The 24,410-nt window shown below is 47.5% G+C and overlaps 2 protein-coding genes across 2 annotated transcripts; one reads left to right on the forward strand and one right to left on the reverse strand.

Moving 5' to 3' along the window:
* Positions 1-227: 227 nt before the first annotated feature.
* LOC123098851 (cytochrome c-type biogenesis CcmH-like mitochondrial protein) lies at positions 228-2,359 on the forward strand. The gene is made up of 3 exons (XM_044520931.1): positions 228-482; positions 1,279-1,410; positions 1,859-2,359. Exons 1-3 carry the CDS (start codon positions 342-344, stop codon positions 2,042-2,044), a joined length of 459 nt encoding a protein of 152 aa, XP_044376866.1. The 5' UTR covers positions 228-341; the 3' UTR covers positions 2,045-2,359.
* Positions 2,360-3,041: 682 nt separating this feature from the next.
* Positions 3,042-3,767, reverse strand: LOC123100451 (putative lipid-transfer protein DIR1). Its single transcript, XM_044522389.1, has one exon. The coding sequence runs from the start codon at positions 3,639-3,641 to the stop codon at positions 3,345-3,347; it is 297 nt and encodes a 98-aa protein (XP_044378324.1). The 5' UTR covers positions 3,642-3,767; the 3' UTR covers positions 3,042-3,344.
* Positions 3,768-24,410: the final 20,643 nt, after the last annotated feature.

The raw sequence follows: 24,410 nt of genomic DNA on the forward strand, positions 1-24,410 counted from the left end.
AATATCTGAACAAAGCTTCGTTATGATATAATTGCAAAAATCTTTATGAACCAGCAAAAGGCATGTTCCAAGTTGGGACCAGCAAACCCTACTTTCTTCACGAACTGGTTCAAGAATACATTGTAGCTTGAATCAACAAAAGACAAGACTAAAACTTTGCCAAGCTTACTTGATAGTTTAGTCTTGTCATAGTAACTTAATCCTAATAGTTGTGATCTGTTTTATTTGTAGAACCTGGGTGGTATTATTTTGTACACTAAGTACATAAGTAACATTTTATTTCTTCAGGTTCTTATACAGCTACTTTGTTACAGTTAATACAGATAACATTATCTTGTACGATGGCTAGTGCGGAGGATGTGAAGCAGCGGCAGGTTGTTGAAGACCGTGCAAGAAATATTAGCCACAATGTCCGGTGCACTGAGTGTGGCAGCCAGTCCATTGAAGATTCGCAAGCAGATGTTGCAGTTCTCCTTAGAAGGGTACTTTTTGTTCTATAACCTCGTGATGATTTGCTTATTCCTCTGAAGTGCCTGACCTTGTTGGTTCAGTTAGTGGCCAAACTTTTAGTAGCAGAGATTTGCTTATTCCTGTATACCTTTTCATGTTTCCACGGCATCCAACTTTTGCTTTGTTGCTCTCTTGATCTTAACAAAAGCCAACTAAGATAGGAAATTTGATAACACTTTTAACTGAGGTGACACTTGTACTTGAGACCTTATACTGATCAATACAACAACAACAAAGCCTTTCAGTCCCAAACAAGTTGGGGTAGGCTCTAGGACTGATCAATAATGACATAAAATAGAATGTGTTCACCGGCACCCAATAGTTAAATGCAAAATAGGGTTGAGAAACTTGCAATGATATTTGCTACTATCATTTTTTTTTTGAAGAACTACAGTCTGTCTATATGTCCTTTTTGGAATGATAGAGATGGTTTTGGTAATGCCGCAACTGGTTTGGTTCTTCGATTATATACATTTGCGTCCTTTTTACTTGACTAGGTTTCTTAGACTTGGATGATATTTCTGCCTATTCAGCTATATTAAATTTACATTACCTTTCGCTGTACCAGAACACTGTTTTCTGATTCACAAGCATTTATTTGCACCATGTACTACATATACACGAGAAAAAAATTAATCTTGAGTTCTCAACGTCAATATAGGCGCTTGGTTTGTATGCTTTGAAGCATCGAAATATTATTGCCTTGCACCCAATATGTCATGGGAAGCTTCACGGCCTCACAAACTGATATATGTGTCATTTTTGCAGTTAATTCGTGATGAAATAAAATCTGGAAAGAGTGATAAGGAGATATACAAAAAACTAGAAGAAGACTTTGGAGAAACAGTTCTATATGCCCCTAAATTTGATCTTCAAACTGCTGCCATATGGTTATCACCGGTGAGCCTTAATTATGATTCTTTTTCCATGCTGTTCAAGTGTCCGTGCTTTTATGAATGCATTGTGTGTCTTGGTGAACCCAAGCATATTCCATCATCACAAACTTTTGCGTCAAGATGTTTTTCATAAGTACATGGATGATTCTCTTTCATAGTTACTTGGTGAATTTGCAACAAGTGGAAGTAAAATATTTCAATTCTTAAGAAAATCTAATTCCAGCTGATCCCTTGTTGTAGTTCAATGTAGTCTGTAGAGAGATACAATGATATTGACCTGCTTTCGTTTGTGCTTAGTAAAATTATGTTTTGCTGCAGCGGAACATGATGAAATGAAGACTTCAAAATATTGAAGTATCTACTCCCCTGAATTAGTATCATTTTATCCTGTGTAGGTGACTGTGATTTCTAGGGTAGGCAGTTGAGAGCCTGATACATTAAATCCTGTGCAGGTCATTGTGGGCGGCGTAGCAGCTGGTGTGTGGGCTTACCAAAAGCACAGGCAAAGGACCAACGTTCACATCATGGCTCTGAACCTCGTCCGAGGGGTTCCCCTGACTCCAAGGGAGAAGGAGACGATGATCGACATCCTCACGCCGCCTCCGCCGGCAAGAAGCTGGTGGTGGCCTCTCAAATGATGTTCTTTCATGTCCTTAGATGCGACATAGGATGAATACTCATTTCCAGTGGTAGCATCATACAAAATGATCTGGATGGCTGAAATTTAGTGCATGATTTCAATGCACCTCTCACGCCCTGCTTGAAGCTTGGGCCATGGATTTTCTTTGGCTTTAACCGGATGCTTGCGATGCATTGGCGGTCTAGGATGTACTCCTATGAACCAAGCTGTAGTACATGCTGCCTGCCTTCTGTATGTAGGCTGTGAAGTGCAAGTTTATGGAAGTTTTTATCCCCAAAATAAGCTGAAGTTTTTAAGTGATGATATCTTTACAGTTGGAAGTGCAAGTTCATGTACCTGCTCTACTGAAATTGCGCAGGAGGGTATCTTGTTTGTTTCATCTAACCTGCGATGTTGATCCCCCAGCTTGGCGTACTAGGTGCTGCTGGCTTGCAATTCTCCAAAAACAAAGAAGTTGGTGCTGGCATGAGACATGGCATTGGCACAGACCGACAGACGATTACTGGCCCTTGATAATATGATCTATTTTTTTTGGCTATAAGTGTGTCGATCTAGCAGTTTTTTGTTTTTGTTTTTGTGAAACAGAACACAGGCGCTTACATCGTTTTTTTTTCACGCGTTTGTAACTGCCGATCGAAATATGTAGCTAGTTTAAAATCAAACACTGTTAAAATGTCCACGTAATCGTCCAAAAGTAAATAAATGTTGAATTAGCTCAAATTCATTTGTTTCTTGGTCCTCATCTACTGGGCCGCCGACATTTTCACCCAAATATCACTAACAATGGCTCGTTCTGGCAATAGCAGTAGTCATTTGATGGTCTGGAAATAGATGTAATTTTTATTATATCTGAGATGCTTTGTACTTCGAATGAACTTATTCGAACTTTTAGATCTGACCCTTTCCGGGAAAAAACATATACTATACCGCTAACATGACACGATTGAACGAAGCACTGTTGTGAGCGATAAGATAGGTGGAGTTCTGTCGGTGGATTAATTAACCTCGAAGTAGATTGTTTACGGAAACCACATACACATGTATAAAGTGCAAACATTTGAAGTAGTGGCAATGTTTACACACAGACACGGTCACTGCCGAGAGGGGACATGGTAACACACACTTTCACACACCGACAGATACGTAGTACGTACGACAAGATGGGCACATGTATATGCGGCTCGGTACATGTATACTATACCTCCGGGCTCTTGCCATTTGTACCGCATGCATCATCGGCCCACCCCGGGACACCAGGAGGACAGGACAGATGTTGGGACTTGGGAGGGTGGATGGATCTAGCAGTCGGGCGGCGTGGTGAGGCCGCACTTGGCCGGCAGCTCCATGGCGCGCTTGGGGTCGATGTTGTAGAGGCTGAGCCAGGGGGAGTTCTTGTAGGAGCAGAGGCACCGCAGGTCCGCCTTCCCCAGCGTCGCGCAGCACGCCTCCGACGGCGCCGGCTGCGGGTCCGTCGTCGCCGCCGCCGCCGGCTGGCACGCCATGAAGTCGTCGTTGTCCATGTCGCACACCGCCTGCGCCGTCGCCGCGACGAGGACGACCATGAGCGCCAGCGCCAGCGCCTTCTTGCCGGCCATGTCGCACGAGCACACCGAGCGAGCGCTGCTTCTTGCTGCTTATAGCTAACCAGGAGGGAGCTCGATCGGTCGGTGCTACTGCAACTACAATGATTGTTGTGGCGGCTTGTGAATTGTGATGGGCTCGGGCGGGGTGTTTTATACCGTGATGAGGCGAGGTGATGGGAGGTTTTGCCCGTCGGGTGTTGCAACTTTGTGGTTTTAAGAAGGTGTCCTTGGCCAGTCTAAGTTCGAACCTAATCTGGCCATGAGCACAACGGAATTAAGTGCTGTGCGATTCTCCCAAAGATGCGGGCCCTTGGTGCAAAACACCCTGGACGTACTACGTTCTCTAGCTTGGCCCGTGATGGTGTGTTGTTGGCTTGCCCCCTGTCCCGTCACGCACGCGCACCCATGTCAGCACTGCCGCTCCCACTTGGGTCGGGATCGGGTTCACGGGAAATGGAATGGGCGGGTGCGACGCCGTGGCCGGCAGGCGGCAGGCCCACCCTGGCCGGCGCTCGTGGCTCACAGCCTTTCACGGCCGGGTTTGCTGACGCGCGGCCACCGGGATTTGTATATCCGCCGCCGTTTGAGCAGCAACAGTTTGGTTTTGGTGCTAGACTGCGGTTCATTCTGCGTGCTTGGTGCTCAGTCACAAGAGCTCGTCCTCCTCATAGGTACCTTTGCCACTGCATGCCAGTGAGGCCAATTCCACCGCATGACTCCCAAACGGACCGGATTTTGTCCCTTTGAGGCGGCGGTGGGTTCGCCCATGTCCGTGTTTGTCCGTTGGGTCGTGGGTGCGCCTAACGCGCGGCCGCACCCAAAATCTTGTCGGGTGGACGTGATTAAAAAAACTTAAATAAAATGCCTAAAAAGTAAATAAACGCAGTTAAAAAAAACTTAAAACATATTTAGGGGTCACGGCCACAAAACGGCCCAGTTCCGTAATCCACTTAAACGGCCCAGTTCCATAATTAACATAAAAACAAAATAAAAAAGGCCGCCCGCGCGCTCCTGCCGCGCCCGTCGATGCCGTGGCCGTCGCCGTCTTCACTGGCTGCCGATGTCGTCGTCGTCGCTGACGAGGTCGACGTAGTCCGGCGGCGTCCACAGGTGGGCCGGCGGTCCGGGGTGCACGGGGGCGGCGGGGTGGAAGGTGGCTGGTGCCTGCACCACCTCCTCCCGAGGCGAGGCGTCCCGCTCCGGCGACCGCGGCGGCGTGGGGCACCAGTTCACGCCCCCCACGGCGGCCGCCATCTGCTCAGCAGTGCACGACCAGCTCCACCCCTGGCCCACCAGGCCCGGGTGGAACGCGGCCACCGGCGGCTCCTCCACCACCTCCTCCTTCGGCACCATCTCCAGCTCGGGGATGGCGACGTCGCCGACCGCGAAGAGGGCTGTCATCTCCTCGAGGCCCTTCCATTGACGCTCGTCGTGCGTGTGCATGGAGTCCTCCAGCACACGCGCCATGAGACGGGCCCCCTCCTCCGCTGTCATGCGAGGAGGCGGTGGTGGCGATGGAGATGGCGACGACAACGGCGTGGGCATGAGGCCGCGCACCCGCCTACGCCCGCGCACCTCCCGACGTGGCCGCCGCGGCCCCGACACCGTGCCGGCGAAGTAGGACGCGCGCCGCACGTCGTGCTCGTCCTGGAGCCACGTGTCCCATAGCACCGAGTCGGGGGCGTACCTCTCGTCGGGGAGGAGGTGGCGGCGGCGCTCGATCTCATCGCGCCGCGCACGGCCGCTCGCCGGCACCGGAGGGATCGGGACCTGGTCCGCGGAGAGGTGCCAATTGTTGGGGAGGTGCACGTCGCTCCACGGGACCGGCGTCCTTGTCTCCCAGTACCGCCAGCACACGTCCACGGCCAGGTACCGCCGGTCGCGCTCGCCGGCGGCCCTAGGGGCGATGTGTTGGAAATATGCCCTAGAGGCAATAATAAAATGGTTATTATTATATTTCTTTGTTCATGATAATTGTCTATACATGTGTGAATACATAGACCACAACATGTCCCTAGTAAGCCTCTAGTTGACTAGCTCGTTGATCAACAGATAGTCATGGTTTCCTGACTATGGACATTGGATGTCATTGATAACGGGATCACATCATTAGGAGAATGATGTGATGGACAAGACCCAATCCTAAGCATAGCACAAGATCGTGTAGTTCGTTTGCTAGAGCTTTTCCAATGTCAAGTATCATTTCCTTAGACCATGAGATCGTGTAACTCCCGGATGCCGTAGGAGTGCTTTGGGTGTACCAAACGTCACAACGTAACTGGGTGACTATAAAGGTACACTACAGGTATCTCTGAAAGTGTCTGTTGGGTTGACACGGATCGAGACTGGGATTTGTCACTCCATATGACGGAGAGGTATCTTTGGGCCCACTCGGTAATGCATCATCATAATGAGCTCAAAGTGACCAAGTGGTTGGTCACGGGATCATGCATTACGGTACGAGTAAAGTGACTTGCCGGTAATGAGATTGAACGAGGTATTGGTATACCGACGATCGAATCTCGGGCAAGTAACGTACCGATTGACAAAGGGAATTGTATGCGGGATTGATTGAATCCTCGACATCGTGGTTCATCCGATGAGACCATCGTGGAACATGTGGGAGCCAACATGGGTATCCAGATCCCGCTGTTGGTTATTGACCGGAGAGTCGTCTCGGTCATGTCTGCATGTCTCCCGAACCCGTAGGGTCTACACACTTAAGGTTCGGTGACGCTAGGGTTGTAGAGATATTAGTATGCGGAAATCCGAAAGTTGTTCGGAGTCCCAGATGAGATCCCGGACATCACGAGGAGTTCTGGAATGGTCCGGAGGTGAAGAATTATATATAGGAAGTCCAATTTCGGCCACCGGGAAAGTTTCGGGGGTCACCGGTATTGTACCGGGACCACCGGAAGGGTCCCGGGGGTCCACCGGGTGGGGCCACCTATCCCGGAGGGCCCCATGGGCTGAAGTGGGAAGGGAACCAGCCCCTAGTGGGCTGGTGCGCCCCCCTTGGGCCTCCCCCTGCGCCTAGGGTTGGAAACCCTAGGGTGGGGGCGCCCCACTTGGCTTGGGGGGCAAGCCACCCCCCTTGGCTGCCGCTCCCCCTGGAGATTGGATCTCCCAGGGGCCGGCGCTCCCCCAGGGCCCTTATATATAGTGGAGGGGAGGGAGGGCAGCCGCACCACAGCCCCTGGCGCCTTCCTCTCCCTCCCGTGACACCTCTCCCTCTCGCTGAGCTTGGCGAAGCCCTGCCGAGATCCCCGCTACTTCCACCACCACGCCGTCGTGCTGCTGGATCTCCATCAACCTCTCCTTCCCCCTTGCTGGATCAAGAAGGAGGAGACGTCGCTGCTCCGTACGTGTGTTGAACGCGGAGGTGCCGTCCGTTCGGCGCTCGGTCATCGGTGATTTGGATCACGACGAGTACGACTCCATCAACCCCGTTCACTTGAATGCTTCCGCTCGCGATCTACAAGGGTATGTAGATGCACTCCTCTCTCTCGTTGCTAGATGACTCCATAGATTGATCTTGGTGATGCGTAGAAAATTTTAAATTTCTGCTACGATCCCCTTCAGTGGCATCATGAGCTAGGTCTATGCGTAGTTTCTATGCACGAGTAGAACACAAACTTGTTGTGGGCGTAGATGTTGTCAATTTTCTTGCCACTACTAGTCTTATCTTGCTTCGGCGGCATCGTGGGATGAAGCGGCCCGGACCGACCTTACACGTACGCTTACGTGAGACAGGTTCCACCGACTGACATGCACTTGTTGCATAAGGTGGCTAGCGGGTGTCTGTCTCTCCCACTTTAGTCGGAACGGATTCGATGAAAAGGGTCCTTATGAAGGGTAAATAAAAATTGGCACATCACGTTGTGGTTTTGGCGTAGGTAAGAAACGTTCTTGCTAAGAAACCTATAGCAGCCACGTAAAAACTTGCAACAACAATTAGAGGACGTCTAACTTGTTTTTGCAGCATATGCCTTGTGATGTGATATGGCCAAAAGGATGTGATGTATGAGATTGATCATGTTCTTGTAATAGGAATCACGACTTGCATGTCGATGAGTATGACAACCGGTAGGAGCCATAGGAGTTGTCTTTATTTTTTGTATGACCTGCGTGTCATTGAATAACGCCATGTAAATTACTTTACTTTATTGCTAAACACGTTAGCCATAGAAGTAGAAGTAATCGTTGGCGTGACAACTTCATGAAGACACGATGATGGAGATCATGATGATGGAGATCATGGTGTCATGCCGGTAACGAAGATGATCATGGCGCCCCGAAGATGGAGATCAAAGGAGCAAAATGATATTGGCCATATCATGTCACTATTTGATTGCATGTGATGTTTATCATGTTTTACATCTTATTTGCTTAGAACGACGGTAGCTTAAATAAGATTATCCCTCGCAATAATTTCAAGAAAGTGTTCCCCCTAACTGTGCACCGTTGCGAAGGTTCGTTGTTTCGAAGCACCACGTGATGATCGGGTGTGATAGATTCTAACGTTCGTCAATGGGTGTAAGCCAGATTTACACACGCAATACACTTTGGTTGACTTGACGAGCCTAGCATGTACAGACATGGCCTCGGAACACGGAAGACCGAAAGGTCGAGCATGAGTCGTATAGAAGATACGATCAACATGAAGATGTTCACCGATGTTGACTAGTCCGTCTCACGTGATGATCGGACACGGCCTAGTTGACTCGGATCATGTCTCACTTAGATGACTAGAGGGATGTCTATCTGAGTGGGAGTTCATTGAATATATTGATTAGATGAACTTAATTATCATGAACTTAGTCTAAAATCTTTACAATATGCCTTGTAGATCAAATGTCCCACGTTGCCCTCAACTTCAACGCGTTCCTAGAGAAAACCAAGCTGAAAGATGATGGCAGCAACTATATGGACTGGGTCCGGAACCTGAGGATCATCCTCATAGCTGCCAAGAAAGATTATGTCCTAGGAGCACCGCTAGGTGACGCACCCATCCCAGAGAACCAAGACGTTATGAACGCTTGGCTGTCACGTGCTGATGATTACTCCCTCGTTCAGTGCGGCATGCTTTACAGCTTAGAACCGCGGCTCCAAAAGCGTTTTGAGCAACACGGAGCATATGAGATGTTCGAAGAGCTGAAAATGGTTTTCCAAGCTCATGCCCGGGTCGAGAGATATGAAGTCTCCGACAAGTTCTTCAGTTGTAAGATGGAGGAAAACAGTTCTGTCAGTGAGCACATACTCAAAATGTCTGGGTTGCACAACCGCTTGACTCAGCTGGGAGTTAATCTCCCGGATGACGCGGTCATTGACAGAATCCTTCAGTCGCTTCCACCGAGCTACAAGAGCTTTGTGATGAACTTCAATATGCAGGGGATGGAAAAGACCATTCCTGAGGTATATTCAATGCTGAAATCAGCGGAGGTGGAGATCAAAAAGGAACATCAAGTGTTGATGGTGAATAAAACCACTAAGTTCAAGAAAGGCAAGGGTAAGAAGAACTTCAAGAAGGACGGCAAGGGAGTTGCCGCACCCGGTAAGCCAGTTGCCGGGAAGAAGCCAAAGAATGGACCCAAGCCTGAGACTGAGTGCTTTTATTGCAAGGGAAGTGGTCACTGGAAGCGGAACTGCCCCAAATACTTAGCGGACAAGAAGGCCGGCAACACCAAAGGTATATGTGATATACATGTAATTGATGTGTATCTTACCAGTACTCGTAGTAGCTCCTAGGTATTTGATACCGGTGCGGTTGCTCATATTTGTAACTCAAAACAGGAGCTGCGGAATAAGCGGAGACTGGCGAAGGACGAGGTGACGATGCACGTCGGGAATGGTTCCAAGGTCGATGTGATCGCCATCGGCACGCTACCTCTACATTTACCTACGGGATTAGTTTTAAACCTCAATAATTGTTATTTAGTGCCAGCTTTGAGCATGAACATTGTATCTGGATCTCGTTTAATGTGAGATGGCTACTCATTTAAATCCGAGAATAATGGTTGTTCTATTTATATGAGAGATATGTTTTATGGTCATGCCCCGCTGGTCAATGGTTTATTCTTAATGAATCTCGAACGTGATGTTACACATATTCATAGTGTGAATACCAAAAGATGTAAAGTTGATAACGATAGTCCCACATACTTGTGGCACTGCCGCCTTGGTCACATTGGTGTCAAACGCATGAAGAAGCTCCATGCAGATGGACTTTTGGAGTCTCTTGATTACGAATCATTTGACACGTGCGAACCATGCCTCATGGGTAAGATGACCAAGACTCCGTTCTCCGGAACAATGGAGCGAGCAACCAACTTATTGGAAATCATACATACTGATGTGTGCGGTCCAATGAGTGTTGAGGCTCGCGGTGGCTATCGTTATGTTCTCACTCTCACTGATGACTTGAGTAGATATGGGTATGTCTACCTAATGAAACACAAGTCTGAGACCTTTGAAAAGTTCAAGGAATTTCAGAGTGAGGTTGAGAATCAACGTGACAGGAAAATAAATTCTTACGATCAGATCGTGGAGGGGAATATTTGAGTCACGAATTTGGTACACACTTGAGGAAATGTGGAATAGTTTCACAACTCACGCCGCCTGGAACACCTCAGTGAAATGGTGTGTCCGAACGTCGTAATCGCACTCTATTGGATATGGTGCGATCTATGATGTCTCTTACCGATCTACCGCTCTCATTTTGGGGCTATGCTTTAGAGACTACCGCATTCACTTTAAATAGGGCTCCGTCGAAATCCGTTGAGACGACACCGTATGAATTATGGTTTGGGAAGAAACCTAAGCCGTCGTTTCTAAAAGTTTGGGGATGCGATGCTTATGTCAAGAAACTTCAACCTGAAAAGCTCGAACCCAAGTCGGAAAAATGCGTCTTCATAGGATACCCTAAGGAAACCATTGGGTATACCTTCTACCTCAGATCCGAAGGCAAAATCTTTGTTGCCAAGAACGGGTCCTTTCTGGAGAAAGAGTTTCTCTCGAAAGAAGTGAGTGGGAGGAAAGTGGAACTTGATGAGGTGATAGTCACCCCTTCCGAATCGGAAAGTAGCGCAGCGCGGGAAGATGTTCCTGTGGTGCCTGCACCGACTGGGGAGGAAGTTACTGATGATGATCATGAAGCTTCAGATCAAGTTACTGCTGAACTTCGTAGGTCCACAAGGACACGTTCCGCACCAGAGTGGTACGGCAACCCTGTCATGGAAATCATGTTGTTAGACAACGGTGAACCTTCGAACTATGAAGAAGCGATGGCGGGCCCGGATTCCAACAAATGGCTTGAAGCCATGCAATCCGAGATAGGATCCATGTATGAAAACGAAGTATGGACTTTGACTGACTTGCCCGATGATCGGCGAGCCATAGAAAATAAATGGATCTTTAAGAAGAAGACAGACGCGGATGGTAATGTGACCATCTATAAGGCTTGACTTCTCGCTAAGGGTTATCGGCAAGTTCAAGGGGTTGACTACGATGAGACTTTCTCACCCGTAGCGAAGCTGAAGTTTGTCCGAATCATGTTAGCAATTGTCGCATTCTATGATTATGAGATATGGCAAATGGACGTCAAAACGGCATTCCTTAACGGCTTTCTTAAGGAAGAATTGTATATGATGCAGCCGGAAGGTTTTGTCGATCCTAAGAATGCTAACAAGGTATGCAAGCTCCAGCGCTCCATCTATGGGCTGGTGCAAGCATCTCGGAGTTGGAACATTCGATTTGATGAGATGATCAAAGCGTTTGGGTTTACACAGACTTATGGAGAAGCCTGTGTTTACAAGAAAGTGAGTGGGAGCTCTGTAGCATTTCTCATATTATATGTGGATGACATATTGTTGATGGGAAATGATATAGAATTCTTGGAAAGTATAAAGGCCTATTTGAATAAGTGTTTTTCAATGAAGGACCTTGGAGACGCTGCTTATATATTAGGCATCAAGATCTATAGAGATAGATCAAGACGCCTCATTGGTCTTTCACAGAGTACGTACCTTGACAAGATATTGAAGAAGTTCAATATGGATCAGTCCAAGAAGGGGTTCTTGCCTGTATTGCAAGGTGTGCAATTGAGCACGGCTCAATGCCCGACCACGGCAGAAGATAGAGAAAAGATGAGTGTCGTCCCCTATGCCTCGGCCATAGGGTCTATTATGTATGCCATGCTGTGTACCAGACCTGATGTAAACCTTGTCGTAAGTTTGGTAGGAAGGTACCAAAGTAATCCCGGCATGGAACACTGGACAGCGGTCAAGAATATCCTGAAGTACCTGAAGAGGACTAAGGATATGTTTCTCGTTTATGGAGGTGACGAAGAGCTCGTCGTAAAGGGTTACGTCGATGCTAGCTTCGACACAGATCTGGATGACTCTAAGTCACAAACCGGATACGTGTATATTTTGAATAGAGGGGCAGTAAGCTGGTGCAGTTGCAAGCAAAGCGTCGTGGCGGGATCTACATGTGAAGCGGAGTACATGGCGGCCTCAGAGGCAGCACAAGAAGCAATCTGGATGAAGGAGTTCATTACCGACCTAGGGGTGATTCCCAATGCGTCGGGCCCGATGACTCTCTTCTGTGACAACACTGGAGCTATTGCCCTTGCGAAGGAGCCCAGGTTTCACAGGAAGACCAGGCATATCAAGCGTCGCTTCAACTCCATTCGTGAAAATGTTCAAAATGGAGACATAGATATTTGTAAAGTACATACGGACCTGAATGTAGCAGATCCGTTGACTAAACCTCTCCCTAGAGCAAAACATGATCAACACCAGAACTCTATGGGTGTTCGATTCATCACAATGTAACTAGATTATTGACTCTAGTGCAAGTGGGAGACTGTTGGAAATATGCCCTAGAGGCAATAATAAAATGGTTATTATTATATTTCTTTGTTCATGATAATTGTCTATTGTTCATGCTATAATTGTGTTATCCGGAAATCGTAATACATGTGTGAATACATAGACCACAACATGTCCCTAGTAAGCCTCTAGTTAACTAGCTCGTTGATCAACAGATAGTCATGGTTTCCTGACTATGGACATTGGATGTCATTGATAACGGGATCACATCATTAGGAGAATGATGTGATGGACAAGACCCAATCCTAAGCATAGCACAAGATCGTGTAGTTCGTTTGCTAGAGCTTTTCCAATGTCAAGTATCATTTCCTTAGACCATGAGATCATGTAACTCCCGGATGCCGTAGGAGTGCTTTGGGTGTACCAAACGTCACAACGTAACTGGGTGACTATAAAGGTACACTACAGGTATCTCTGAAACTGTCTGTTGGTTTGACATGGATCGAGACTGGGATTTGTCACTCCGTATGACGGAGAGGTATCTCTGGGCCCACTCGGTAATGCATCATCATAATGAGCTCAAAGTGACCAAGTGGTTGGTCACGGGATCATGCATTACGGTACGAGTAAAGTGACTTGCCGGTAACGAGATTGAACGAGGTATTGGGATACCGACAATCGAATCTCGGGCAAGTAACGTACCGATTGACAAAGGGAATTGTATGCGGGATTGATTAAATCCTCGACATCGTGGTTCATCCGATGAGATCATCGTGGAACATGTGGGAGCCAACATGGGTATCCAGATCCCGCTGTTGGTTATTGACCGGAGAGTCGTCTCGGTCATGTCTGCATGTCTCCCGAACCCGTAGGATCTACACACTTAAGGTTCGGTGACGCTAGGGTTGTAGAGATATTAGTATGCAGAAATCCGAAAGTTTTTCGGAGTCCCGGATGAGATCCCGGACGTCACGAGGAGTTCCGGAATGGTCCGGAGGTGAAGAATTATACATAGGAAGTCCAATTTCGGCCATCGGGAAAGTTTCGGGGGTCACCGGTATTGTACCGGGACCACTGGAAGGGTCCCGGGGGTCCACCGGGTGGGGCCACCTATCCCGGAGGGCCCCATGGGCTGAAGTGGGAAGGGAACCAGCCCCTAGTGGGCTGGTGCGCCCCCCTTGGGCCTCCCCCTGCGCCTAGGGTTGGAAACCCTAGGGGTGGGGGCGCCCCACTTGGCTTGGGGGGCTAGCCACCCCCCTTGGCCGCCGCCCCCCCTGGAGATTGGATCTCCCAGGGGCCGGCGCCCCCCAGGGCCCCTATATATAGTGGAGGGGAGGGAGGGCAGCCGCACCACAGCCCCTGGCGCCTTCCTCTCCCTCCCGTGACACCTCTCCCTCTCGCTGAGCTTGGCGAAGCCCTGCCGAGATCCCCGCTACTTCCACCACCACGCCGTCGTGCTGCTGGATCTCCATCAACCTCTCCTTCTCCCTTGCTGGATCAAGAAGGAGGAGACGTCGCTGCTCCGTACGTGTGTTGAACGCGGAGGTGCCGTCCGTTCGGCGCTCGGTCATCGGTGATTTGGATCACGACGAGTACGACTCCATCAACCCCGTTCACTTGAACGCTTCCGCTCGCGATCTACAAGGGTATGTAGATGCACTCCTCTCTCTCGTTGCTAGATGACTCCATAGATTGATCTTGGTGATGCGTAGAAAATTTTAAATTTCTGCTATGATCCCCTTCACGATGGTGAAGGGGGTAGGCGCGGGGGTCGACTGGAGGAGCGCGGCGGCGATTCGGGCTCCTCCTTCTTGACGGAGCCGCGGCGGCGTCCCGAGGAAGAGACGGCCTCGCGGTCGTTGATACATCTCCGTCGTATCTACTTTTACGAACACTTTTGCCCTTGTTTTGGACTCTAACTTGCATGATTTGAATGGAACTAACCCGGACTGACGCTGTTTTCAGCAGAATTGCCATGGTGTTATTTTTGTGCAGAAACAAAAGTTCTCGGAATGACCTGAAACTTCACGGAGATTATTTTTGGAAATAATAAAAAATATTGGCGAAAGAATCAAGGCCAGGGGCCCACACCCTGTCCACGAGGGTGGGGGGCGCGCCCTCCTGCCTCGTGGGCCCCCTGGTGCTCCACCGACCTCAACTCCAACTCTATATATTCACGTTCGGGAAGAAAAAAATCAGAGAGAAGGATTCATCACGTTTTACGATACGGAGCCGCCGCCAAGCCCTAATCTCTCTCGGGAGGGCTGATCTGGAGTCCGTTCGGGGCTCCGGAGAGGGGAATCCGTCGTCATCGTCATCATCAACCATCCTCCATCACCAATTTCATGATGCCCACCGCCGTGCGTGAGTAATTCCATCGTAGGCTTGCTGGACGGTGATGGGTTGGATGATATTTATCATGTAATCGAGTTAGTTTTGTTAGGGTTTGATCCATAGTATCCACTCTGTTCTGAGATTGATGTTGCTATGACTTTGCTATGCTTAATGCTTGTCACTAGGGCCCGAGTGCCATGATTTCAGATCTGAACCTATTATGTTTTCATGAATATATGTGAGTTCTTGATCGTATCTTGCAAGTCTATAGTCACCTACTATGTGTTATGATCCGGCAACCCCGAAGTGACAATAATCGGGACCACTCCCGGTGATGACCGTAGTTTGAGGAGTTCATGTATTCACTAAGTGTTAATGCTTTGGTCTGGTACTCTATTAAAAGGAGGCCTTAATATCCCTTAGTTTCCATTAGGACCCCGCTGCCACGGGAGGGTAGGACAAAAGATGTCATGCAAGTTCTTTTCTATAAGCACGTATGACTATATTCGGAATACATGCCTACATTACATTGATGAACTGGAGCTAGTTCTGTGTCACCCTATGTTATAACTGTTACATGAATAATCGCATCCGGCATAATTCTCCATCACCGATCCAATGCCTATGAACTTTTCACATATTGTTCTCCGCTTAGTTACTTTTCCGTTGCCACTGTTACAATCACTACAAAACCGCTACTGTTACTTTTGCTACCGTTACCGTTACTTCCATACTACTTTGCTACTAAATACTTTGCTACAGATATTAAGTGATCCAGGTGTGGTTGAATTGACAACTCAACTACTAATACTTGAGAATATTCTTTGGCTCCCCTTGTGTCGAATCAATAAATTTGGGTTGAATACTCTACCCTCGAAAACTATTGCGATCCCCTATACTTGTGGGTTATCAGTCGTGCTTTCCCTTGCGGCCGTAGTTCCAAAGCCCCATGGCTGCGGCCGGCCGGCGAGGTCGAGGACGGGGAGCGGCTAGGGTTTCGAGGGTGTCGGGTGTTGGAAATATGCCCTAGAGGCAATAATAAATGGTTATTATTATATTTCTTTGTTCATGGTAATTGTCTATTATTCATGCTATAATTGTATTGTCCGAAAATCATAATACATGTGTGAATACATAGACCACAACCTGTCCCTAGTAAGCCTCTAGTTGACTAGCTCGTTGATCAACAGATAGTCATGGTTTCCTGACTATGGACATTGGATGTCATTGATAACGGGATCACATCATTAGGAGAATGATGTGATGGACAAGACCCAATCCTAAGCATAGCATAAAAGATCGTGTAGTTTCGTTTGCTAGAGCTTTTCCAATGTCAAGTATCTTTTCCTTAGACCATGAGATCGTGCAACTCCCGGATACCGTAGGAGTGCTTTGGGTGTGCCAAACGTCACAACGTAACTGGGTGACTATAAAGGTGCATTACGGGTATCTCCGAAAGTGTCTGTTGGGTTGGCACGGATCGAGACTGGGATTTGTCACTCCGTGTAAACGGAGAGGTATCTCTGGGCCCACTCGGTAATGCATCATCATAATGAGCTCAATGTGACTAAGGCGTTAGTCACGGGATCATGCATTGCGGTACGAGTAAAGAGACTTGCCGGTAACGAGATTGAACAAGGTATTGGGATACCGACGATCGAATCTCGGGCAAGTAACATACCGTTTGACAAAGGGAATTGCATACGGATTGATTGAATCCTCGACACCGTGGTTCATCCGATGATATCATCGTGGAACATGTGGGAGCCAACATGGGTATCCAGATCCCGCTGTTGGTTATTGACCGGAGAGGCGTCTCGGTCATGTCTGCATGTCTCCCGAACCCGTAGGGTCTACACACTTAAGGTCCGGTGACGCTAGGGTTGTAGAGATATATGTATGCGGAAACCCGAAAGTTGTTCGGAGTCCCGGATGAGATCCCGGACGTCACGAGAGGTTCCGGAATGGTCCGGAGGTAAAGATTTATATATGGGAAGTCTTATTTTGGTCGCCGGAAAAGTTTCGCACTTTATCGGTATTGTACCGGGAGTGCCGAAAGGGGTCCGGGGGTCCACCAAGGGGGTCCACCAGCCCCGGGGGGGCACATGGGCTGTAAGGGGTGCGCCCTGGCCTATATGGGCCAAGGGCACCAGCCCCAAGAGGCCCATGCGCAAGAGATAAGAAAAAAAGGGAGAGTCCTAAAGGGGGAAGGCACCTCCGAGGTGCCTTGGGGGGAAGGACTCCCCCCTGGCCGCACCCTTCCTTGGAGGAAGGGGCAAGGCTGCGCCCCCCCTCTCCCTTGGCCCTATATATAGTGGGGGGAAGGGAGGGCAGCAAGATCTAAGCCTTGGGCGCCTCCCTCCTCCCCTGCAACACCTCTCTCTCTCGCAGAAGCTCGACGAAGCCCTGTCGGAGACCCGCTACATCCACCACCACGCTGTCGTGCTGTTGGATCTCCATCAACCTCTCCTCCCCCCTTGCTGGATCAAGAAGGAGGAGACGTCGCTGCACCGTACGTGTGTTGAACGCGGAGGTGCCGTCCGTTCGGCACTCGGTCATCGGTGATTTGGATCACGGCGAGTACGACTCCGTCATCCACGTTCATTGGAACGCTTCCGCTCGCGATCTACAAGGGTATGTAGATCCACTCCTTTCCCCTCGTTGCTAGTAGACTCCATAGATGCATCTTGGTGAGCGTAGGAAATTTTTTAAATTATGCTACGATTCCCAACAGTGGCATCATGAGCCAGGTCTATGCGTAGTTACTATGCACGAGTAGAACACAAAGTAGTTGTGGGCGTTGAGTTTGCCAATTCTTCTTGCCGCTACTAGTCTTTTCTTGTTTCGGCGGCATTGTAGGATGAAGCGGCCCGGACCGACCTTACACGTACTCTTACGTGAGACAGGTTCCACCGACTGACATGCACTAGATGCATAAGGTGGCTAGCGGGTGTCTGTCTCTCCTACTTTAGTCGGAACAGATTCGATGAAAAGGGTCCTTATGAAGGGTAAATAGAAATTGGCAAATCACGTTGTGGTCATACGTAGGTAAGAAACGTTCTTGCTAGAAACCTACAAACCACGTAAAAACTTGCAACAACAATTAGAGGACGTCTAACTTGTTTTTGCAGCAAGTGCTATGTGATGTGATATGGCCAGAAGATGTGATGAATGATATATATGATGTATGAGATTGATCATATTCTTGTAATAGGAATCACGACTTGCATGTCGATGAGTATGACAACCGGCAGGAGCCATAGGAGTTGTCTTTATTATTTTGTATGACCTGCGTGTCATTGAATAACGCCATGTAAATTACTTTACTTTGTTGCTAAACGCATTAGCCATAGAAGTAGAAGTAATCGTTGGCGTGACGACTTCATGAAGACACAATGATGGAGATCATGATGATGGAGATCATGGTGTCATGCCGGTGACGAAGATGATCATGGTGCCCCGAAGATGGAGATCAAAGGAGCATAATGATATTGGCCATATCATGTCACTATTTGATTGCATGTGATGTTTATCATGTTTTTGCATCTTATTTGCTTAGAACGACGGTAGCAAGTAGGATGATCCCTTATAATAATTTCAAGAAAGTGTTCACCCTAACTGTGCACCGTTGCGAAGGTTCGTCGTTTCGAAGCACCACGTGATGATCGGGTGTGATAGATTCTTACGTTCGAATACAACGGGTGTTGACGAGCCTAGCATGTACAGACATGGCCTCGGAACACACGCAATACACTTAGGTTGACTTGACGAGCCTAGCATGTACAGACATGGCCTCGGAACACGGAGGACCGAAAGGTCGAGCATGAGTCGTATAGAAGATACGATCAACATGGAGATGTTCACCGATCTTGACTAGTCCGTCTCACGTGATGATCGGACACGGCCTAGTTGAACTCGGATCATGTTTCACTTAGATGACTAGAGGGATGTCTATCTGAGTGGGAGTTCATAATCAGATGAACTTCATTATCATGAACATAGTCAAATAGGTATTTGCAAATTATGTCATAGCTTGCGCTTTAGTTCTACTGGTTAAGATATGTTCCTAGAGAAAATTTAGTTGAAAATTGGTAGTAGCAATTATGCGGACTGGGTCCGTAAACTGAGGATTGTCCTCATTGCTGCACAGAAGGCTTATGTCCTTAATGCACCGCTCGGTGTGCTGAACCTCAGCGTCGTCTGTAGATGTTACGAAACATCTGACATACACGTTTTGATGACTACGTGATAGTTCAGTGCGGTTTAGAATTGTGGCACCAAAGACGTTTTGAAACTTCGCAGAACATGTGAGATGTTCCGAAGACTGAAATTGGGATTTCAGACTAGTGCCCACGTCAAGAGGTATGAGACCTCTGACAAGTTTCTTAAGCCTGCAAACTAAGGGAGAAAAGCTCAATCGTTGAGCATGTGCTCAGATTGTCTGAGTGCCACAATCGCTTGAATCGAGTGGGAGTTAATCTCCCAGATGAGATAGTGATAGTTCTCCATAGTCACTGCCACCAAGCTAGTAGAGCTTCGTGATGAACTATAACATATCAAGGATAGTTATGATGATCCTTGAGCTATTCGCGATGTTTGACACCGCGAGAGTAGAAATCAAGAAGGAGCATCAATTGTTGATGGTTAGTAAAACCACTAGTTTAAGAAGGGCAAGGGCAAAAGGGATACTTCATGAAACAGCAAGTCGTTTGCTGCTCTAGTGAAGAATCCCAAGGTTGAACCCAAACCCGAGACTAAGTGCTTCTGTAATGAGGGGAACGGTCACTGAAGCGGAACAACCCTAGATACTTGGTAGATGAGAAGGCAGGCAGGGTCGACAGAAGTATATTGGATATACGTTATATGAATGTGTACTTTACTAGTAATCCTAGCAGCACCAGGGTATTAGATACCGGTTCGGTTGCTAAGTGTTAGTAACTCGAAATAAAAGCTGCGGAATAAATGGAGACTAGCTAAAGGTGAGATGACGATGTGCGTTGGAAGTGTTTCCAAGGTTGATGTGATCAAGCATCTCATGCTCCCTCTACTATCGAGATTTGGTGTTTGCGTTGAACATGATTGGATTATGTTTATCGCAAAACGGTTATTCATTTAAGGAGAATAATGGTTACTCTGTTTATTTGAATAATACCTTCAATGGTCTTGCACCTAAATGAATCTCGATCGTAGTGATACACATGTTCATGCCAAAAATATATAAGATAGTAATGATAGTACCACATACTTGTGGCACTGCCACTTGAGTCATATTGGTGTAGAACGCATGAAGAAGCTCCATGTAGGTGGATCTTTGGACTCACTCATTTTTTGAAAAGATTGAGACATGCGAACCATGTCTATTGGTATATATGCATGAAGAAACTCCATACAGATGGATCGTTTGGACTCACCTGATTATGAATCACTTGAGACATGCAAATCATACCACATGGGCAAAATGACTGAAAGTCCTCGTTTTCAGTAAGATGGAACAAGAGAGCGACTTATTGGAAGTAATACATTTTGATGTACGCAGTCCAATGAGTGCTGAGGCATGCAGTGGATATCGTTATGTTCTTACTTCACAGATGATTTGAGTAGATGCTGAATGTATTTACTTGATGAAACACTAGTCTGAATTATTGAAAGGTTCAAGTAATTTCAGAGTGAAGTTGAAGATCGTCGTGACAAGGGGATAAAATGTCTGTGATATGATCATAGAGATGAGTATCTGAGATACGAGTTTGGCACACAATTGAGACATTGTGGAAGATGTTTCACAATTAATACCGCCTGGAACACCATAGTGTGATGGTGTGTCCGAACATCATAACTGCACCCTATTGGATATGGTGCATATCATGATGTTTCTTATCAAATTACCACTATCGTTTATGGGTTAGGCATTAGAGACAACCGCATTCACTTTAAAAGGGGCACCACACAATTCCGTTGAGACGACACCGTTTATAGAGACCTAAGTTGTCGTTTCTTAAAAGTTTGGGGCTGCGATGCTTATGTGAAAAAGTTTCAGGCTGATAAGCTCGAACCCAAAGCGGATAAATGCATCTTCATAGAATACCCAAAAACAGTTGGGTATACCTCCTATTTCAGATCTGGAAGCAAAAGTAATTGCTTCTAGAGACGAGTCCTTTCTCGAGGAAAAGTTTCTCTCGAAAGAATTGAGTGGGAGGATGGTGGAGACTTGATAAGGTTATTGAACCGTCGCTTCAACTAGTGTGTAGCAGGGCACAGGAAGTTGTTCCTGTAGCACCTACACCAATTGAAGTGGAAGCTTATGATAGTGATCATGAAACTTCGGATCAAGTCACTACCAAACCTCGTAGGACGACGAGGATGCGCACTACTTCAGAGTAATGCGTGATCCTGTCTTGGAAGTCATGTTGCTAGACAACAATGAACCTACGAGCTATGGAGAAGCGGTGGTGGGCCCATATTCCGACGAATGGCTCGAGGCCATGAAATCCGAGATAGAATCCATGTATCAGAACAAAGCATGGACTTTGGTGAACTTGCCCGATGATCGGCAAGCCATTGAGATAAATGGATCTTTAAGAAGAAGACGGACATGGACGGTAATGTTACCGTCTATGAAGCTCGACTTGTGGCAAAGAGTATTTTCACAAGTTCAAGGAGTTGACTACGATGAGTTTTTCTCATCCGTAGCGATGCTTAGGTCCGTCGGAATCATGTTAGCATTAGCTGCATTTATGAAATCTGGCAGATGGATGTCAAAACAAGTTTCCTCACCATTTTTCGTGAGGAAAGGTTGTATGTGATACAATCAGAAAGGTTTTGTCGATCCTAAGGATGCTAAAAGGTATGCTAGCTCCAGCGATCCTTCCATGGATTAGAGCGAGCATCTCGGAGTCAGAATATACGCTTTGATGGAGTGATCAAAGTTTTTGGGTTTATACAAAGTTTGTTAGAAACTTGTATTTACAACAAAGTGAGCGGGAGCGCTACAACATTTCTGGTAAGTATATGTGAATGACATATTATTGATCCGAAATGATGTAAAATTTCTGGAAAGCATAAAGGGTTGTTTGAAAGGAGTTTTTCAAAGGAAGACCTCGATAAAGCTACTTACATATTGGGCATCAAGATCCATAGAGATAGATCAAGACGCCCGATGATACTTTCAAAAGACAGCACACCTTGACATGATTTTGAAAGAGTTCAAAATAGATCAGCAAAGAAGGAGTTCTTGGCTGTGTTACAAGGTGTGAGTATTGAGTGAGACTCAAGACCTGACCACAGCAGAAGATAGAGAAAGGACGAAAGTCGTCCCCTATGCTTTAGACGTAGGCTCTATAGTATGCTATGTTGTGTACCGCACCTGTAGTGTGCCTTGCCATGAGTTGGTCAAGAGGGTACAATGGTGATCCGGGAAAGGATCTCATGACAGCGGTCGAACTTATCCTTAGTACCTAGTGGATTAAGGAATTTTCTCGATTATGGAGGTGGAAAGGAGTTCGTCGTAAAGGGTTACGTCGATGCGAACTTTGACACTAATCCGGATGACTCTGAGTAGCAAACTGGATTCGTATAGTAGAGCAATTATTTGAAATGGCTCCAAATAGCGCGTGGTAGCATCCATAAGATGACATAGATATTCGTAAAGCACACGGTTCTGAAAGGTTCAGACCCGTTGACTAATAACCTCTCTCACAAGCATAACATGACCAAACCAGAACACATTGAGTGATAATCACATAGTGATGTGAACTAGATTGTTGACTCTAGTAAACTCTTTAGATGTTGGTCACATGGTGATGTGACCAGTGAGTGTTAAATCACATGGTGATGTGAACTAGATTATTGACTCTAGTGCAAGTGGGAGACTGTTGGAAATATGCCCTAGAGGCAATAATAAATGGTTATTATTATATTTCTTTGTTCATGGTAATTGTCTATTATTCATGCTATAATTGTATTGTCCGGAAATCGTAATACATGTGTGAATACATAGACCACAACCTGTCCCTAGTAAGCCTCTAGTTGACTAGCTCGTTGATCAACAGATAGTCATGGTTTCCTGACTATGGACATTGGATGTCATTGATAACGGGATCACATCATTAGGAGAATGATGTGATGGACAAGACCCAATCCTAAGCATAGCATAAAAGATCGTGTAGTTTCGTTTCCTAGAGCTTTTCCAATGTCAAGTATGTTTTCCTTAGACCATGAGATCGTGCAACTCCCGGATACCGTAGGAGTGCTTTGGGTGTGCCAAACGTCACAACGTAACTGGGTGACTATAAAGGTGCATTACGGGTATCTCCGAAAGTGTCTGTTGGGTTGGCACGGATCGAGACTGGGATTTGTCACTCCGTGTAAACGGAGAGGTATCTCTGGGCCCACTCGGTAATGCATCATCATAATGAGCTCAATGTGACTAAGGCGTTAGTCACGGGATCATGCATTGCGGTACGAGTAAACAGACTTGCCGGTAACGAGATTGAACAAGGTATTGGGATACCGACGATCGAATCTCGGGCAAGTAACATACCGTTTGACAAAAGGGAATTGCATACGGATTGATTGAATCCTCGACACCGTGGTTCATCCGATGATATCATCGTGGAACATGTGGGAGCCAACATGGGTATCCAGATCCCGCTGTTGGTTATTGACCGGAGAGGCGTCTCGGTCATGTCTGCATGTCTCCCGAACCCGTAGGGTCTACACACTTAAGGTCCGGTGACTCTAGGGCTGTAGAGATATATGTATGCGGAAACCCGAAAGTTGTTCGGAGTCCCGGATGAGATCCCGGACGTCATGAGAGGTTCCGGAATGGTCCGGAGGTAAAGATTTATATATGGGAAGTCTTATTTTGGTCGCCGGAAAAGTTTCGCACTTTATCGGTATTGTACCGGGAGTGCTGAAAGGGGTCCGGGGGTCCACCAAGGGGGTCCACCAGCCCCGGGGGGCCACATGGGCTGTAAGGGGTGCGCCTTGGCCTATATGGGCCAAGGGCACCAGCCCCAAGAGGCCCATGCGCAAGAGATAAGAAAAAAAGGGAGAGTCCTAAAGGGGGAAGGCACCTCCGAGGTGCCTTGGGGGGGAAGGACTCCCCCCTGGCCGCACCCTTCCTTGGAGGAAGGGGCAAGGCTGCGCCCCCCCTCTCCCTTGGCCCTATATATAGTGGGGGGAAGGGAGGGCAGCAAGGTCTAAGCCTTGGGCGCCTCCCTCCTCCCCTGCAACACCTCTCTCTCTCTCGCAGAAGCTCGGCGAAGCCCTGCCGGAGACCCGCTACATCCACCACCACGCCGTCGTGCTGTTGGATCTCCATCAACCTCTCCCCCCCCTTGCTGGATCAAGAAGGAGGAGACGTCGCTGCACCATACGTGTGTTGAACGCGGAGGTGCCGTCCGTTCGGCACTCGGTCATCGGTGATTTGGATCACGGCGAGTACGACTCCGTCATCCACGTTCATTGGAACGCTTCCGCTCGCGATCTACAAGGGTATGTAGATCCACTCCTTTCCCCTCGTTGCTAGTAGACTCCATAGATGCATCTTGGTGAGCGTAGGATTTTTTTTTTAAATTATGCTACGATTCCCAACATCGGGTTTCGAGGGGGCAGAGAG

The sequence above is a fragment of the Triticum aestivum genome, chromosome 4D (genome assembly GCF_018294505.1).
Source record: "Triticum aestivum cultivar Chinese Spring chromosome 4D, IWGSC CS RefSeq v2.1, whole genome shotgun sequence".
Classification (NCBI taxonomy): domain Eukaryota; kingdom Viridiplantae; phylum Streptophyta; class Magnoliopsida; order Poales; family Poaceae; genus Triticum; species Triticum aestivum.

Excerpts from the sequence above, each read along its gene's own strand:
- LOC123100451 (XM_044522389.1), bottom strand. The coding sequence starts at position 3,641 with ATGGCCGGCAAGAAGGCGCTGGCGCTGGCGCTCATGGTCGTCCTCGTC.
- LOC123098851 (XM_044520931.1), top strand. The coding sequence starts at position 342 with ATGGCTAGTGCGGAGGATGTGAAGCAGCGGCAGGTTGTTGAAGACCGT. Across the intron at positions 483-1,278 it reads TTGCAGTTCTCCTTAGAAGG|TTAATTCGTGATGAAATAAA; the intron begins GTACTTTTTGTT and ends TCATTTTTGCAG. Across the intron at positions 1,411-1,858 it reads CTGCCATATGGTTATCACCG|GTCATTGTGGGCGGCGTAGC; the intron begins GTGAGCCTTAAT and ends AATCCTGTGCAG.